General features: G+C 36.7%; 1 protein-coding gene across 2 annotated transcripts in view; it reads right to left on the reverse strand.

Moving 5' to 3' along the window:
* TASP1 (taspase 1) overlaps nt 1–19,484 on the reverse strand; it is a 259,813-nt gene that overhangs the window by 103,848 nt on the left and 136,481 nt on the right. For both annotated transcript variants that reach the window (XM_047068890.1, XM_047068891.1), the window contains exon 10: nt 14,547–14,657. In XM_047068890.1, coding sequence (XP_046924846.1) covers nt 14,547–14,657 — 111 coding nt within the window. The remainder of the gene's footprint in view (nt 1–14,546; nt 14,658–19,484) is intronic.

A 19,484-nucleotide genomic window follows, 5' to 3' on the forward strand; every position in this document is an offset into this window, starting at 1 on the left:
AATACACATTCTTCTCAAGTGTACATGGGACATTCTCCACAATAGATCACATACTGGGTCACAAATCAGCCCTCAACAAGTAGAAAAAGACTGAGATCAGACCATGTATATTTTCAGACCACAAGGCCATTAAACTTGAAGTAAACCACAAGAAAAAATTTGGAAAGACCTCAAATATATGGATGTTAAAGAACATTATACTAAAGAAAGAATGGGTTAACAAGGAAATTAAAGAAGGAATTTTGAAAACACAACAGTCCAAAATGAAAACACAACATGAAGATGCATGGGATGCAGCAAAGGCAGTCTTAAGAGGGAAGTACATTGCAATATAGGCCTATCTCAAGAAGCAAGAAAGGTCTCAAATACACAACCTAACCGTATGCCTAAAGGAGCTAGAAAAGGAACAGCCTGTAAAGCCTAAAGCCAGCAAAAGAAGGGAAATAATAAAGACTAGAGCAGAAATAAATATATAAACAAACAAAACAGTAGAACAGATCAACAAAACTAAGAGCTGACTGTATTAAAATTGATAAACCCCTAGCCAGACTTAACAAAAAGAAAAAGGACCCAAATAGATAAAAATCATGAATGAAAGAGGAGAGATAATAACCAACACCACAGAAATACAAACAATTATAAGAGAATACTATGAAAAATTATACGCCAACAAACTGGGCAATCTGGAAGAAATGGACACATTTCTACAAATTTATAAACTACCAAAACTGAAACAGGAAGAAATAGAAAATCTGAACAATTCCATAACCAGCGAAGAAAGTGAATCAGTAATCAAGAATCTCCCAACAAACAAGAGTCCTGGGCCAGAAGGCTTCCCAGGGAAATTCTACCTGATATTTAAAGAAGAGTTAATACCTTTTCTTCTCAAACTGTTTCAAAAATTAGAAATGGAAAGAATACTTCAAAACGCATTCTACAAAGCCAGCACTACCTTGATTCCAAAACCAAAGACCCCACTAAAAAGAAGAATTACAGGCCAATATCCCTGATGAACATGGAGGCAAAAGTTCTCAACAAAATAATAGCAAATGGAATTCAACATTAAAAGAATTATTCACCATGATCAAGCAGGATTTATTCCTGGCCTGCAGGGTTAGTTCAGTATTTGCAAATCAATCAACATGATGATACACCACATTATTAAAAGAAAGGATAAGAATCACAGGATCCTGTCAATGGATGCAGAAAAAGTGTTTGACAAAACACAGCATCCATTCTTAACAAAAAACCTCAACAAAGTAGGGCTGGATGGAACATACCTCAGCATCACAAAGACCATACACAAAAACCCCATAGCTAATATCATCCTCAATGGGGATGACCCTACGGTCAAGAACAAGACAAGGATGTCCATTGTCACCACTATTATTTAACATAGTACTGGAAATCTTAGCCTCAGAAATCAGACAACAAAACAAAATAAAAGACATCCAAATCAGCAAGGAAGAAATGAAACTTTCACTATTTGCAGACAACATGACAATCTATGTAGAAAACCTGAAAGATCCACCAAAAAATTGCTAGAACTAATACACGAATTTAGCAAACTCACAGGACACAAATTCAATATGCAGAAATGTGCTGCATTTCTATACACCAATAGTGAAGCAGCAGAAAAATAAATCAAGGAATCAATCCCAGTTGCAACTGCATCAAAACCCATCAGATACCTTGGAATAAATCTAACAAAGAGGTAAAAGATCTGTGCTCTGAAAACTATAGAACACTTATGAAAGAAACTGAAGAGGTCTCAAAGAAATAGAAAAGCATTCCACATGCTCATGAATTAGAAGAACAAACATTGTTAACATGTCTATATCACCCAAAGCAATCTGCACATTTAATGCAATTCCTATCAAAATACCACTAGCATTTTTTTGCACAACTAGAACAACAATCCTAAAATATGTATGGAATCACAAAAGACCCTGAATAGCCAAACCAATTCTGAAAAAGAAAAAGAAAACTGGAGGCATCACGATTCCAGATTTCAAGCTGTATTACAAAGCTATGGTGATCAAGACAATATGGCTCTGGCACAAAAACAGACACTTAGATCAATGGAAAGAATAGAAAACCCAAAAAATGGAACTACAACTATATGGTCAACTAATCTTCTACAAAGCAGGAAAATATCCAATAGAATAAAGATAGTCTCATCAACAAAATGTTTAGGAAAACTGAACAGCAACACATAAAAGAATGAAACTGGAGCACTTTCTTATATCATACACAAAAATAATTAAAAATGGATGAAAGACCCAAATGTGAGACAGGAAACCATCAAAATCCTAGAGGAGAACACAGGCAGTAATCTCTTTGACCTCGGCCGGAGCATCTTCTTACTAGAAACATCACCAGAGGCAAGGGAAACAAAGCAAAAATGAACTTTTGGGACTTCATCAAGATAAAAAGCTTCTGCATAGTGAAAGAAACAATTAACAAAGCTAAAAGGCAACCTTTAGAATGGGAGAAGATATCTGCAAATGACATATCAGATAATGGGTTAGTATCCAAAATCTATAAAGAACTTATCAAACTCAACACCCAAAATACAAATAATCCAGTGAAGAAATGGGCAGAAGATATGAACAGACACTTTTCCAAAGAAGACATCCAGATAGCTAACAGACACACGAAAAGATGCTCAACATCACTCATCATCAGGGAAGTACAAATCAAAACCACAACGAGATACGACCTCACACCTGTCAGAATGGCTAAAATTAACAACTCAGTAAACGACAGATGGTGGCAAGAACATGGAGAAATGGGAACACTTCTGCACTGCTGGTGGGAATGCAAACCAGTGCAGTTACTCTGGAAAACAGTATGGAGGTTCCTCAAAAAATTAAAAATAGAACTACCCTACAACCTAACAAATGCACTAACCAGGTATTTATCCAAAGGATACAAAAATGCTGATTCAAAAAGGCACATGCACCCCCAATGTTTATTACAGCGCTATCAACAATAGCCAAATTATGGAAAGAGCCCAAATGTCCATCGACTGAAGAAAGAAGATGTATATGTGTACACACACTACTGTGTAATATTACGCAGCCATCAAAAAGAATGAAATCTTGCTATTTGCAACAGCACGGACGGAACTAGAATGTATTATGCTAAGTGAAATAAGTCAGTCAGAGAAAGATAAATATCATATGATTTCACTCATATGTGGAATTTAAGAAATAAAACAGATGGACTTAGGGGAAGGGGGAAAAGGAGGAAAGGGGGAACAAACCACAAGAGACTCTTTTTGGTTTTGCTTTGTTTTTAAAGTTTATTTCTTTATTGTGTGTGTGTGTGTGTGTGTGTGTGTGTGTGAGAGAGAGAGAGAGAGAGAGAGAGAGAGAGAAAGTGGGGGAGGGGCAGAGAGAGGGAGAGAGAGAACCCCAGGCAAACTCCACACCATCAGTGCAGAGCCCGACATGGGGCTCAAACTCACAAACCATGGGATCATGAACTGAGTTGAAGTCAGATGCTTAACCGACTGAGCCACCCAGGTGCTCACCCTGGCAAGGATGTGGAGAAAAAGGAACAATTGTGTACTGTTGATGGGAATCACAACTGGAACAGCTATCTGGGGAAAACAGTATGGAGGTTCTTCACAAAGTTAAAAACAGAACTACCCTATGATCCAGCAATCGCAGTACTGGATATTTTCCCAAAGAATACAAAAACATGAATTCAACAGGATACACACCCCTATGTTTATTTCAGCATTATTTACAATAGCCAAATTATGGAAGCAGTCCAAGTATCCATACATTGATGAATGGATAAAGAAGATGTGGTACATATACACCATGGAATATTATTCAGCCATAAAAAGTGGTATCATTCCATTTGCAATGACATCAATTAGAAAGTATAACCCTAAGCAAAATAAGACAGAGAAAGAAAAACACCATATGATTTCTGTCATATGTGGAATTTTAAGAACAAAGCAAACAGCAAAAGGGGGAAAGAAAGAGAGAGAGACAAATCAAGAAACAGATTTTTAATTATAGAGAACAAACTGATGGTTACCAGAGGGGGAGGGGGCTGGGGGAATTAAGGAGTACACTTGTGATGAGCATTGTGTGTTGCATGGAAGTGTTGAATCACTATATTGTACACCTGAAACTAATATAACACTGTATATTTAATAACAGGAATTAAAATAAAAGCTTTAAACAAGTTAATGTCTACCACATACTTATTTCATATTTTATATCTAGCAATTCTAATATGTAACATCTTTGGTAATCTAGTTACAGTTTCTATTGACATATATTCTCTCATGGAAACTCTCTTTACGTAAAGTGTTGCATTGCAATTTAAGATTATACTTTGGATTCATATTTGAGGATCATTTTAAGATTTGACTTGAAAGAACATTCTCTCAGGAAAGATTTAAATTTTCTTTCATTAAGCCCAGAGAGCTTCATGTATCCAGGACCACCTTAAACGAAAATTCTGTTCTATTCACTTGAAAGTATGATTCCTTTTCAGTTGGTATTTTGCCCAGCACTGTTGGATTATTTGTAATCAGAAGGTTCCAGAGTTTCTATTTCATGAAATTGCCAGGAACAGGAGGGCCTATATTTCCTGAACTTTAGTGTGGCACTTATTGCATCTTACATTTTATTATTATGCATTTGCTTTTTTTCTTCACCTACAATGCAAGCTCCTTGATAGCAAATCTGTTTTTCCTTTAATTTTTTTTAATGTTTGTTTATTTATTTCAGAGAGAATGAGAGAGAGCACACGCACACAAGTTGGGAAGGGGCAGAGAGAGAGGGAGACAACAGAATCCAAAGCAGGCTCCAGGCTCTGAGCTGTCAGCACAGAGCCCAATGCAGGGCTTGAACCCATGAACCACAAGATCATGACCTGAGCCAAATTCGGATGCTTAACCGACCGGGTCACCCAGGCGCCCACAAATCTGTTTTATTTATCTCTAAACATCTTGCACTAGCCAACAAAGTACATTAAATGGATTTCAATGAATATTTGCTTAATAAAAAGATGTTAAAAATTCTGAAAGTATAAATGTATAGGGCCCAAGGATTAGTGATGAATCACGCTTTGGAATTTGCCTAATTTATTGTTTTCCTTATTTTGCAACTTGGACATGTGAGTACAACAGACTAAGCATCACATCATTTCTGATAATAAAGGAAAAACACATTTGATTTTTTAATAGATAAAAAGAGTAGGCTTCAGAATGGTACAAAAGAAAAAGATTTTAGTGTTTCAAAAAGAGAGCAGCATGTTTTTAAAGTTTTTTAAATTATAAAGAAATCCATGAAACATAGTTGATCTCAGGAAGAGGTTAAAATGTGTACTGACATTGTACTTTTGTTCTTCCTATGGAAGCTAATGCTCATGAATTATTAGGATTTTAGTTAAAAATTTTGTCATTACAAGAAAACATTTATCAAGTACAACCTCTCAATTTGGCAGAAAAATCACAAGAGGGGACTCCCTTCAACTCAATTGTAGATGGCATTCTGCATTTGACAATAAACCTATGATGTCATAACAGTGTAAGAATATCCCCCAAACATATAAAATAACATACAGTGAAAACCACTTTTTAAATAATAATACTGTATACTGCACAGTATTTTTCAACAATGGTCACAGAGACTGTTGGTTGATAATACTAATAGCGTAGAAAGCTAAAGAGAAGAAAAGGGAAATTTGAGTTTTACAGATAACATTTGATCAACTACTATTTTTGGTAGCGAGCAGAACTAACAAAAAAATGTACTGGGACACTACTTGTTAAGAATCGGGCAAGAAGCTATAATGCCTCCTTGAAGTTCACATACCACACATACAGCCACAGTTTGCATGGAAAAAAAGAATAATTCATGAAACCAAGTTCATTCAAAAATAACCATGAATAGGAAAAGTCACATCTGAATCATTGTAAGAGCTTTTAAGTGTGTGTGTGTGTAATCACTTAAAAAGCACAACTCAAAAGGAAACCTATTTATTTCTTTTCCCTAGTTAACTAAGCATTCGGTCTATAATCAGCTGGTTAGCATGAAGTATTATTAAAGCACTATTTTTATAGTACCCATTTTTATGGGTTTTGTATGTTACACAAAAAGTGGTTTTTTAAAAAATGCATGAATTGGTTATTCTCTTTCATGTTCCTATATTAAGTCAAACCAAAGCTCTGGATCTTGACATAATGGTAATGCAAGTAGAAACAAAAACAGTTCAATCTTCAAAATGTCTTTCAATTTCACTCCATTCTATCACATTAAAGTCTCATTTATCAAAAGGAGATTTTTAAATTTGTTTTAATGTTTATTCATTTCCTGACAGAGAGAGAGAGATAGAGTGCAAGCAGGGGAAGGACAGAGAGAGAGGGAGACACAGAATCCGAAGCAGGCTCCAGGCTCTGAGCTGTCAGCACAGAGCCTGATGCGGGGCTCGAACTAATGAACTGTACAATCATGACCTGAGCCAAAGTCGGTTGCTTAACCAACTGAGCCACCCAGGTGCCCCTCAAAAGTAGATTTTAAAAGAGCCCTACATTTAAGATAATTTCAGAGTTTATTTCAAATTATAAAAAATAGAAAATAATAAGTCACTGCCTAGAAAAAATACATGAAAACAAATTACTTAATCATAAGTGTAAAATTACTTTAAAACAATACCTTATTTCTGCAGAAGGTCACAGATATCAAACATATCACCACTCAAAAAAAAAAAAAACAAGGTCATTTTAAAATTCTGAAGAGATGGTTACTGCTATGCCATTTAAAAAATTTTCATTTTAGGTAATTTTACTATTAATAAAAGTTAAACATCAATTAAAAGAAAATCATTCAAACAGTACAACAGAAAAATGGTCAAGAACTATGAGCAGATAATTCACATATTAATACAAAAGGTCAAATTATATGTGAAAAGTTGCTCAACCTCACTCATCAAGAAAAGATGACTCAAAACTGGAAGCTATCTTTTTATCCATGATTTTGGATTGACTGATTGATTGATTGATTGATTGATTTGAGAGAGATAGAGAGAACACATAACTGGGGTAGAACAGAAGGGGGAGAGAGAATCTTAAACAAGCTCCATGCTGAGTGTGGAGCTCAATCCCACAACCCTGGGATCATGACCTGAACCAAAATCAAGAGTCAAACGCTCAACCAACTGAGCCACCCAGGAGCGCCTTGAATATTTTCTTAAAATTGATAATAACCATTTGAAAAGAGTGTGAAGGAGACTTCCAATTTACAGTCCAGTATGTAAGGAGCTTGGAAGTTGCTACTCCATCCTAACAACAAATGAAAAATCAACAACTCTTCTTAGATCCGTCAGAAAAGTGAGGTTACAAGGTAAACTACTGCCCCCCAAAATAGAGACAGATACAGAGAATCCCAACTTATCAGAATGCAAAGGCATGAAGAGAAACCTCCATACAACTAGTGGAAAACCAGAACTGTTTTTGAAGAACTACTAGAGTCTCAGTGTGGACAAGCTGGTGAGTTAAAAACTTGTGGGGTGAGGAATGGGATGACACTTTTGTGAGTTTTAACTCCTGGAGCTCTACCAAGTTTTCACAGTAGTGAAGACCTCAGAAAAATCCCTTCTTGTTTCCAGCAGAAACAGGAGAAAAGGAACCATTTTTAAATACAAGATGGGGCACCTGGGTGGCTTAGTCGGTTAAACATCTGACTTCAGATCAGGTCATGATCTCACAGTCCATGAGTTTGAGCCCTGCATTGGGCTCTATGCTGACAGCTCAGAGCCTGGAGCCTGCTTCAGATTCTGTGTCTCCCTCTCTCTTTGCCCACTGCTGCTCACACACTCTCTCTCTCTCTCTCAAAAACAAATAACCATTTTAAAAAATTTTTAAATAAATAAATACAAGAGAACATTCTGTTCTCATTAACAAGGCCTACCCTCAAGAGAAACTATTCTATCAGAGCTTAATCTGTTGGGGTTTTGTTGGAGCCTAAACTCAATGCAAAATATTCAACTCCATCCAGCTCTAACCTTCTACATGGGAGAAGAGTGTAGGGGTGAAAAACTAAGAGGCACTTATGAAGTTCACAGACCAGAGGCATAGGCTACTAAAGGACTGGGACATAATTACAGGAATATAGAATACTTCTCCTCCCCCAACACCTCATCACCATATTACTAAAAGCCTATTTACCACAGTTCTTTTTCCCTAATACATCATGTCTAGTTATCAAGAAAAAATTACAAGGCATACTAAAAACCACAAAACATCGTTTGAAGAGACAGAACAAGCATCAAACAGAATATTCAAGAACTGTGGAGCAACTACAAAAGATGTAAACTAAACAAAATGGGAATACCAAAAGGAGAAGAGAGAAAGGGACAGAAGAAATATTTGAAACAACGACTGAGAGTTTCTCCAAATTAAAGTCAAACACCAAATCACATATCCAGGAAGCTCAGAGAACAACAGGCAACATAAATGCCCCAAAAAAACTGTATACAGGCAAATCATATTCAAAGTACAGAAAATCAAAGATAAAGAAAAAAAATCTTGAAAGAATCCAGAGGGGAAAAAAAACACCGCATTCATAGAGGAGCAAAGATAAGAATTATATCTGACTTCTCAGAAATCATGAAACCAAGAAGAGACTGAAGTGAAATATTTCAAGTGTCAAAAGAAAAACAACACACACACACACACACACACACACACACACACACACACACACCCAATCCACCAAACTTGACTGTGTATGCTGCAAAACTATCTTTCAAAAGGAGGAATACTTTCTCAGACAAACAAACTTTAAGGGAATATGTTGTCAGTAGACATGCCTTGCAAGAAATGTTAAAAAGAAATACTTCAGAGAGAAGGAAATTGATAAGGCAGAGACATCATTCTACATAAAGAAAGGAAGAACATTAAAGAAGGAATAAGGGAAGGCAAATAAACTTTACTTTTCCTATTCTTAAGTGATCCAACATATATAATAATTTATATAAATAATAATAGCAACAACATACCCACTTGTGTGTGTGGGAGGGTGTACTTATATATGATTATGTATGCCTGAAATGAATGACAGCAATGATAGAAGGGATGAGAGGGAAGAATTAGGAATTTTTGTTATTTAAGGTACTTGCACTACCCATGAAGTGGCATAATATTATCTGAACATAGACCTAGATTAGTTGTAAATGTATATTGCAACCTCTAGGGCAACCACTAAAAAAAAGTTAAAAAAATAAAATTGATATGCTACAAAAAGAGTGAAAATGGCATCGTGTAAAATGCTCAGAGTCAGAGAAATAGGCATTCACACATGGGAAAATGATATAAACAAAAATTACAGAGAAGCACCTGGGTGGCTCAGTCAGTGAAGCATCCGATTTCAGCTCAGGCCATGATCTCGCAGTTCGTGAGTTCGAGCCCCATGTCGGGTTCTGTGCTGACAGCTCAGAGCCTGGAGCCTGCTTCGGATTCTGTGTCTCCCTCTCTCTCTGCCCCTCCCCCACTCATGCTCTTTCTCTCTCTGTCTCTCAAAAAATAAACGTTAAAAAATGTTTAAAAATTACAGACAACATGAATCTCTCTCAGTAGGGAAACGGATAAATTATGACATGGGATATGCAGCTATAAACCTATGCATAGTGACACATTAAAAGTATCACGGTATGTTAAGTGAAAAGTATTTTGCAAAACAATATATTAGAAATCTCTTCTATAATTGTTATAAATGATGAAAGATAGAGAGAGGTGTGTGCATGGACAAAAAGAATATACTATAAAGACACATACCAAATTGTCAGTAGTGGTTCTTTCTGGCAAAAGCAATGGGACTTAGAGTAAATGGGAAATGGGTATCTGTCTTGATTATTATCTAAAATTTTTCTATGTATCCACTGCAATGAGAATCTCTAGATATATTATCTATGCAAATGCTTTTTTAAAGAAAAAGCAAAGGAAGAAAGGAAGAATACAGTAGTGTCTTTCCATAAAACCAAGAAAAGTATTTGCTAGCTTGTCGCAGTCACTGTCAGAAGGATTTCAACCAAATTACTTCAAATAGGAATTTAAAATCCACCATTAACAATTTTAATTCATAGCTTCAATTAAAGAGCAATTTGATTTACAACTGTATGTTCACATAAACAGTTTAGATTGGCCTGTAAACAAACCAAGGATCAAATAGAATTTTGGAGCTAGAAGGGACTTTCTGGCCCCTCATTTTACACATGAGGAAACTGAGAACAAAAAGACTTGTCCTATAACAAACAATGAATTTCATCACTGTTAAAAGAAGAAAGAACCCAACCTCCTTGCTCCTTGTCCAGGCCTCTGGTAAACTCTGTTTATTTCATTCTACCTACTTTATAAATATCATCTGTGGTTCCTGAAAATTCCCAAGTGGTTCTGGAAAATTTGCATTTTCTAATCCCATTTCCAAATCACCTGATTAAAAAGAATTTCACATTTTCAGGTTGTATGCAGTAGAGAATTCATAGAACTTAGTATGTAAAGGAATTTAGAAACTGTCTCTTGCCTAACATTATTTTTGTTTTTTTTTTAAGAAAACAAAACAGCTTAAGTAACTTGTTACATCCAGTGAGTCAGACACAGAGTTGAGAGTAGAACCCAACTCTGCTAACCACCAGAACATTCTCCTTCTGTTATTTCCCATTCATTGTATTTAAAAGAAAAAAAAAAAAAAGGCAGTGTGATCTTACAGAAAATATACACACTGACTAAGTGACATGGACAAGTCATTAAACTTGGAAACTTAAGTTTCTTCAACTATTAAATAAACAGGTGGGCTCTGAAGTTTCTTACACCTTTCCATGATTCTGGAATTTTTAAGATGGGGTTCAATATGTATTAGGTCATGGAATCCAGTGGCGGAATGACAGACTGCAGTCCAACTCTCTTGAGTAGCTGCAAAAAGCTAGAGAAAAGGAGAGGACAAGCAACAGAAGAGAACAGAGTGGAATTCAGGAACTCCTCAGCATGGACCTAAATCTGGAAAGGTACAACCAGCTGGTTAATCTGTGGTTTTAGACTCAGTAAAGTGCTTCAGAAAGTTGCCACATGCCATAGTTCCACATCCACCATTGGTTCCAGGAAGTTAACTTCTCCTGAGCATCCAGTTTTCACCTCTTACTATTCCTTCCCACTAATGTTCTAAGAATGCTTCTAATATAGCTGGGTAACAAATACCAGATTATATAAATTATATGTGTTATTAAGGTCAAAAATTTGGTTTCCTTTAAAAACAGGGGCGCCTGGGTGGTGCAGTCGGTTAAGCGTCCGACTTCAGCCAGGTCACGATCTCGCGGTCCGGGAGTTCGAGCCCCGCGTCAGGCTCTGGGCTGATGGCTCAGAGCCTGGAGCCTGTCTCCCTCTGTGTCTCCCTCTCTCTCTCTGCCCCTCCCCCGTTCATGCTCTGTCTCTCTCTGTCCCAAAAATAAATAAACGTTGAAAAAAAAAAAAATTAAAAAAAAAAAAAAAAAGAAAAAATAAAAACAGCAATCAACAGATGGTAATTGTTACAACAAAAGACCAATAATACCGAAGTCTGATTCTGATATATTTGATGATATAGTGACACAAATGTAATCAACCTTTTTCAGAAAAACCATGAGAGGCAGACCTCAAAGACCTGTCCCTAACTCATTCCTCAGCTCACATTTTGCTATCAAGCAATTCTTGCTAGCATGCATACAATTAATACCATTCCTTATATCTTCATAACCTCAGTTCAAATAACTGTAAGAAAGCATGTGTACAAAATCTCTTTATACTGAATTCTTTTCCTATAGTTATTCACTCTGTTCTTCCTTCAGATATATCCAATTCTTTCCTGTCCATAATCTGTTTTTCTTTCTCTCTCTGCCCTAAAAATATTTCCTAATAGAGCACAATACCTACTAAAGGCCTGTACAATAATGAAATATAGTTTTATCTCCATCCCCAGAAACTTCCATTGATCCCATCAGTTGTGTATTTACGTAGCTGATATTAAGTTTTATCCTTTGAGCTTCTAAGTGGACTTTCATAAATTCTAAGTACAGACAGCTCTAGAATGAAATATGATTTGAGCAGGTAAAGCCTAAAATTTGGCAAAATAAATAGTTTGGAGTTCCCCACCAGTACCCTAAAGGTAGCACTGGGGTCGGGGTATGACTGGACACACTGGACATTTGTGGGAAAACCAGAAGAAAAGACTTGATCACTGGTATAGGCTTCTGTCCCTCCTTCCAAGCTGGTAAGGGTGGAAGAAAAAGAGGAGACAAATAAAAAAGCCCTAGCTTTTCTGGCCCTAGCTAGATCTGAAGGATCCAAGAATAGAGGGGGCCTCAAGACACAGAAAGCCACATGGAAAAGTTCCCCATTCCCTCAGGCCAGTAAGATGCTCTAGGAGTAAAGTAAAACAAAACAAAACAGAACAAAACAAACAAACAAAAAACTAGCCTGATATGCTTAGGCCGTGAGGACTTGACATTCTCACTGACTATTCCAAGAAGTTTCCGATCATCTGATTCTACTACCACTAGCATCTACTGTAAGTGGATGCTGTGTGTACAGAAGAAGTCAAAGACTACAAAAATACCAAGGACACCATAGTGAATTTGGTAGCAATAGTAGCCAGCAACCCGTAAGGAAGTGGAGAGCAAGTCCTATCTCAGTACAAGCCAACACTGGGAACAGAGTGACTATGAAGCAGATGGTCCCTCCCAATGACAAAGAAGGTCCATTGAATCCCGATGCTATCCAGTAGAGAGGGAAAAATGGCAAACAAATATAAAATGACATGTATAAAGAGACTAGGCTTATATGGAAGGAACTAACAGAATGAAGGCAAGGATTCAGACATTCAGCTGAACTAGAGAAGATACACAGTTACAATAGGCACCCTTCCTGCAATATCCAGCATGGGCTGGGGAAGAGAGACAGTGTGGGTGTGAAGACAGTGTGGGTGGGTGACTTTAACATCTAAGCCTGGGCTTAGCAATAGGCCCCCTGCAGCTGCACAAGACTCCACTGGCAAGACCCTGAATAGTCTGCATGTAGCCCCTGTGGCCCAGAGGGTCAAAAACCAAGTAGTCAGTCCCTCTGTAAGCCCTCTGTGGCCTGGTGGACTCTGAAGTCCTCTGTGTCCCTGCCCCACTGGTACCAGGCTCCCACTACACACCCAGCCAATGGGTACTGATATCTGCTCTCTATATGCATTCTAGAGAGTGGCCTATTGTTTTCTCAGCAACTCCATACTAGTCCCAGCCTGGTCAAACCAGTGAACCTCTCTTCTCTGCTACCCGGCGGCCAAACCATACCTTCTTCATCAAGATCTATACCCTTTACAAGTATGTCCTTCCTTGAACACTCTCTAGAGTACAACATAGAGTTTCTTTATATATTATAGTTATACTTTCAACATAGTTAACAAATCTTTATGTTAAACTTCCCCTGATTAACCTAATGTTAATGTTTCTATGTCCTGATTTGATCCAGAGGGCTACATCCACCTAGTCTCAAAATCTGAGTCTATCAATATTTCCACTTTCTCCATTTCTTCCATCCTCTTCATCCCTTGGACCATTTCCAGGTCCTAATGTCTCTTGCCTACAGAGATGGTCTTGGACAATCTTAGATACACTTTATAAGCCCTCCCCCAAGATACCATTTTACTTGTCAACTTAGAAACAAATAAGGATTCTCTCCTTTCTATCAGGTCAAATGTGAACTCTTATACTGAGATTTTAAGGCCTTCTGTGATTTTTGTCTGTGTTGTCCTTATCACATAATTAGCATCTTATTATACTCTGTCTTAATTCTCCAAGTAAAGATACAACCTCCCAGACTAACCCTATAATACGCTTTCTCTAATTTATTCATGGTTATTACCCTAACTTATTTTTAACTGTACTTTATACATCTTATACAACTTCACTACTCTTTCCATGGTGGTAAGCTCAATGTTACATGATGAAAAATCAGACTAAATCAGATAGTTTTAAACCAATGTAACAGTTATAGATACAGCCACTGTTAGGCCATACAAAACCTTTCTACAGATTAGAAAAAGGCACCCTTTCCTCCAAACTGATGCAGCTTCACATTTGGTTACACAGCTTGGCAAGTGGAGCCCAGGAAGGATTTCAACTCAGCCTTATACAACTGTACATGGCAGCCCCAGATTCATTAATATAACACTAACTAAAAAAAGAATCAAAATGTACTATAAAACTTTTAAAGGATATTGTTCCTTGAATTTTGTTTTAGTAGGATTCTATGCTACTGTGTATACCCCTCTAATCCTAGATAATGTCTCATAGCTTGGGCATTAGATCAGTTATATGGCAAATTTCATGCATTAGTGGGTATTTGGTATACCAGATCTCTATGACCAGCATTAATTGAAGGTCTAAGTCTATCCTAGGGATTGGAGCTAGATCTCATGGCACAAATGAGGTATCCAACTAGTTTACAGCTCAGTAAATCAATCTACATTTAGAAGAACATAATTTTTTAATGTTATACTTACTGATAAACTTGTTTTGCATAGTCTCCAACAGTGCTTGGTGAGCATCTTCAGCTTGTAAAGCATGTGAACATTCTCTAGCCAGTATGGTACGCACAAGATGCTCCCCACATCCTAGAAATCCAAGGAAACCAAAAACAGTTGAGGAAAAACAATGCTATAAACATCCTTCTTATCCTCTTAGCACTAAAACACCCTTATGTACTACTTAAGAAGTGGTTGTGTTGCAGAATAATTCAGTGATGGATGAAATGACTTCTATGAACAATCTGGGATTTTAGTAATAAGAGTCAGCAGAAAATAAAGAAACAACTGTCTAATGTCAAAAGGAAACAGAGAAAAATAAAAGAAAACCCCTTTTTCATAGGAATGATTTATATAATACAGGAAGGAATTCAAATTCTCTGCCTAGGAATCTCCTAGGGCTCTGTCTTATTTCCATTATTGGGTAACTACAAAAAATTGTTTTACATTTCGTTGTTTAGATACAAGTGGCCTGAGTCTACCATTTTGCCTCTGGCACCCCACATACCTGGGGGCATGGGAGAAATCTAAACAGCCAGCAACAACCTGCATCTCCCTCTACCTACCTTTCGATAAAATGTCACATCAACAGCTGTAAAGTGGACTTAATAAAATAGCACCTTTCTCACCTTATAATAGTAACTTACATAGCCTTCACAGGTGAATACTCTCTGTAATTGTAAAACAAAGAATGCATTTTAAATCCCTGGAGTGAACTTGGACCATTCAGACACACTAAAAAAGGGTAGACATGATGGCAATAGGAAGCACTGCCTAGAATTCTATTTCAATTTTCTACCTGTTAATATTAGAAACTGTCTGCCAAAGTTAAGACAAAGGAAATTTAATTTACATTACAGGTTGATAAGTTCAAATAAAAGATTTCTGAGGAGACTGATTTTTTTCTTAGATATACAAAATATTAAAAATTACTTTGATAACATTGGAGGGATAAGTCTTTTAAAAAAAATACTAAGTGCCCTTTGAAATGCTTTTTCTACATAAAATCAGCTGCATTAATTAAAATATAAATGTCCTCTTACCCAAAAGACAAGAGTAGATACATAAGACCTTATGCTTCCCATCTTTTAAAAAATAAAATAAAATCCTGAGGGAAGCAGATCAGCATGGACACTGGCTGCCTAACTTGCTTACACCAAGTCCCACACACCTTTGCTCTGGCGGTACTGCTCTTTTCAGTCAAGCTTGCCTAAGTCCCAGTGTGACAGCCGCTCCCTACTCCTACCCAAAAGACCAACAGAAACTCCTGCCCACACCACATCTCCTGACCAGAGTTCTGCCGGGCCTCAGTTCTGGTGGAGCTGGTGTCAGATCTCATTTCACAGACAGACCAGAGCACACCTAGTTAAAACTCATCACATTCAGGCCAGGGACCAAATACTGACCATAGTAGGCAAGGAGAGCCTCTGCAAATGACTGGCCTAAAGGACAGAGCAGCTAAACTACAAGAGCACAGCACACACAGCATACACCAGAGACACTCCCTAAAGCGCCAGACCCTGGGCACTACATGACTTCATAAGGCATTACTTTCAGAAGCAGGAGACATAATTGGCTTTTCTAACACACAAAAGAAGGAAGAAACTTAGGGGCGCCTGGGTGGCACAGTCGGTTTAGCGTCCCACTTTAGCTCAGGTCATGATCTCACAGTTTGTGAGTTCAAGCCCCGCGTTAGGCTCTGTGCTGACAGCTTGGAACCTGGAGCCTGCTTCGGATACTGTGTCTACCTCTCTCTCTCTCTCTCTCTCTCTCTCTCTCTCTCTGCCCCTCCCCTGCTCATACTCTGTCTCTCTCTCTCAAAAATGAATAAAATTTAAAAAATTAAAAAAAAAAAAAGAAGGAAGAGACTTAGACAAAATGCCAAGATGGAGGAATTTATCCCAAATGAAAGAACAAGATAAGGCCATGGTTGGAGATCTAAGCAAACATGCTTGATGGAGAATTTAAAGCAAAAATCATAAGGATTACTCACTGGGCTTAAGAAAAGAATAGAAGACATCAGTAAGACCCTTACAAAAGAGATGAAAGAGTTAAAAAACCAATCAGAAATAAAGAATGCAATAAACAAGATTGGAAAACAGGCTTGATGCAATAAACAGCAGGCTGAAAGAAGCAGTGGAATGAATAAGAGATATATTAGACAAAATAATGGAAAATAATGAAGCTGAATAAAAGAGAAAGAAGAATTATGCAACATGAGAATAGACTCAAGGAACTCAGTGACTTCATCAAATGTAATAACATTCATATTATAGGAGTCACAGAAGAAGAGAAGGAAAAGGGGACAGAAAATTTATTTCAGGAAATAACAGCAGAAAACTTCCCTAATCTGGGGGAAAGAAATAGACATGCAGATCAGAAGGCACAGAGAATTCCCATCAAAATCAACAAAAGCATGCCAAAAACAAGCCATCTTGTAATTAAATTTGCAAAATATAGTGATAAAGGAAAAATCTTGAAAGCAGCAAGAAAAAGAAGTCCTTAACTTACAAGGAAAGTTACAGATTAACTCAACAGAAACATGTCAAACCAGAAGGGAGTGGCCTGATATATTCAAAGTGCCAAATAGGAAAAATCTGCAGCCAAGAATACTCTATCCAGCAAGGCTATCATTCAGAATAGGAGAGATAGAGTTTCCCAGACAAACAAAAACTAAAGGAGTTCATGACCACTAAACCAGACCTGCAAGAAATATTAGGAGACTTTCTGAGGGCAAAGGAGAGACCAAAAGTGACAAAGAAAGGATCACAGAAAATCTCCAGAAACAATGACAAAACAAGTAAAAAAATGGCAATAAACACATATTTATCAATAATTACTTTGAGTGGGGCTTCTGGATTGCTCAGTCGGTTGGGCGTCTGACTTTGACTTAGGTCATGATCTCACAGTTAATGTTTTCGAGCCCCATGTCAGTCTCTGCTGTCAATGCAGAGCCTGCTTTGGATCCTCGGTCAACCTCTCTCTGTCCCTATGCCACTCTCACCCTCACTCTCAAAAATAAACACTAAAAATAATAATAAAAGTGAGGGGATGGAGGGACATTTATCACACAAACAGACATTAAAAGAAAGCCAGGGTAGTAATACTTATATTGGACAAATTAGACTTTTTTATTCTTGTATTGTTTTCATCCTGCTTTGGTATCTGGATAGCGCTGGTCTCATGGAATTATTTTGAATATGTTCCCTCTATTATTTGTAAGATTTTGATATTGTTATTATTACTTTATAAATGTTTGGTAGAATTCACCAATGAAACCATGTGGTCTTGGGCTTTTCTGTGCTGGGAGATTTTTAATTCCTAATTCAACTTTCATTCTTGTTATTGGTTTAAGAAGATTTCCTACTTCTTGGATTTTAAGATTCATGACTGAATCTTGGTAATTCGTGCATTTTTAGGGATTATCTAGGTTTTTTTTTCCTAAAATATCTGATGTTAGTATATAATTGTTTATAATAATCTGTTATCACATTATGCATTTCTATGGTTATCTGTTGTATTGTTTTCTCTTCCATTCCCCATGTTGATTTTTAGTCTTCTTTTTTTTCTTAGTTAATGTAGTTAAAGCATTGCCAATTGTTTTTTTGTGGGTTTTTGCTTTTTTTTTTGCTTTTTTTTTTTTTGGTTTTAAACTGGTCATAACATAACTTTCAATGTTATGTTATTTTGGTCTCTATTTTAAATTCTGATTTTACTTTGTTATTTCCTTCCTCTACTAAATTTCAGCTAAGTATCTTCTTTTTCTAGTTCCTTGTGGTATATTGTTGTTTACTTGAACTTTTTTTTCTTAATACAAGCATTTATATCATAAATTTTACTCTAACATCTGCTTTTGCTGCATCCCATAGGTTTTGGAATATTGTGTATTCTTTTTCTTTTGTTTTGAGACATATTTTGATTTGCCATTTGATTTCCTATTTGGCCCATTGCTTGTATAATAGTTTGTTGTTTAAAATTTACATGTTAAATATTTAATATTTACATTGTAGATTTTCAGCTTTGTTTTATTGTTGATTTTCACTTTTGTACCATTGTGGTTGGAAAACATAGCTGGTATGATTTCCATACTCTTAAATTTTTAATATTTGTTATGTCCTTTATGTGATTTCACCAGGGGATTCTTCTGTGTATACCTGAGGAAAATGTGTATTCTTATTTTTCTTGAATGGAATGGTTTATATACATCTTTTAGAACCAAATATTCTGAAGTATGCTTCAAGTAAAAAATGTTCTTGTCATGGAAAAAATAAATAAAAAGCTCACCTTAAAAAAAAAAAAAAACTGCCAAAGGTATTCCAATAGTTTTTTTAGAAAATCAGGTCCTTCATTAATTCACACAACAGGTAAAGGATATCAAATGATCTCAGCATCTACTGAGACTAAAGGAGAAGTATGACTCAACTCTATAGTCAAAAAACTCACAGCAAAAGAAGGAACAATCCACTCAGATTCCCCAATAGGTCCAGGGACAAAGTAACATTTTCTCATGTTATTAATTTGCGTGCACATACACACACACACACACACACAACACTGGTAAATGGAGAGAGAAGGTTCTTAGCAATGAAAAAGATTGCCATATACATATATGCCATATATATATATATATATATATATATACCTTTCCTTCCCACTTTTTCCCTCCTTTCCTCTGCACCCTCTCAGTATATACATGCAAAGATGCATACACACATATGTGTATACACACATATGTGTATATTATGAATACACATAAAATATGTACTCACTGCCAAAAATACAAACCATTCAAAAAATGTCAAAAGCTTTTTTTAAATCACTTGACACTGGGCACCAAAGTGGCTCAGTCGGTTAAGCATCTGACTTCAGCTCAGGTCATGATCTCACAGTTTGTGAGTTCAAGCCCTGCACTGACAA

The sequence above is a fragment of the Lynx rufus genome, unplaced genomic scaffold (genome assembly GCF_022079265.1).
Source record: "Lynx rufus isolate CCGP_SWC_20201006 ecotype Redwood Valley unplaced genomic scaffold, mLynRuf1.p SCAF_8, whole genome shotgun sequence".
Classification (NCBI taxonomy): domain Eukaryota; kingdom Metazoa; phylum Chordata; class Mammalia; order Carnivora; family Felidae; genus Lynx; species Lynx rufus.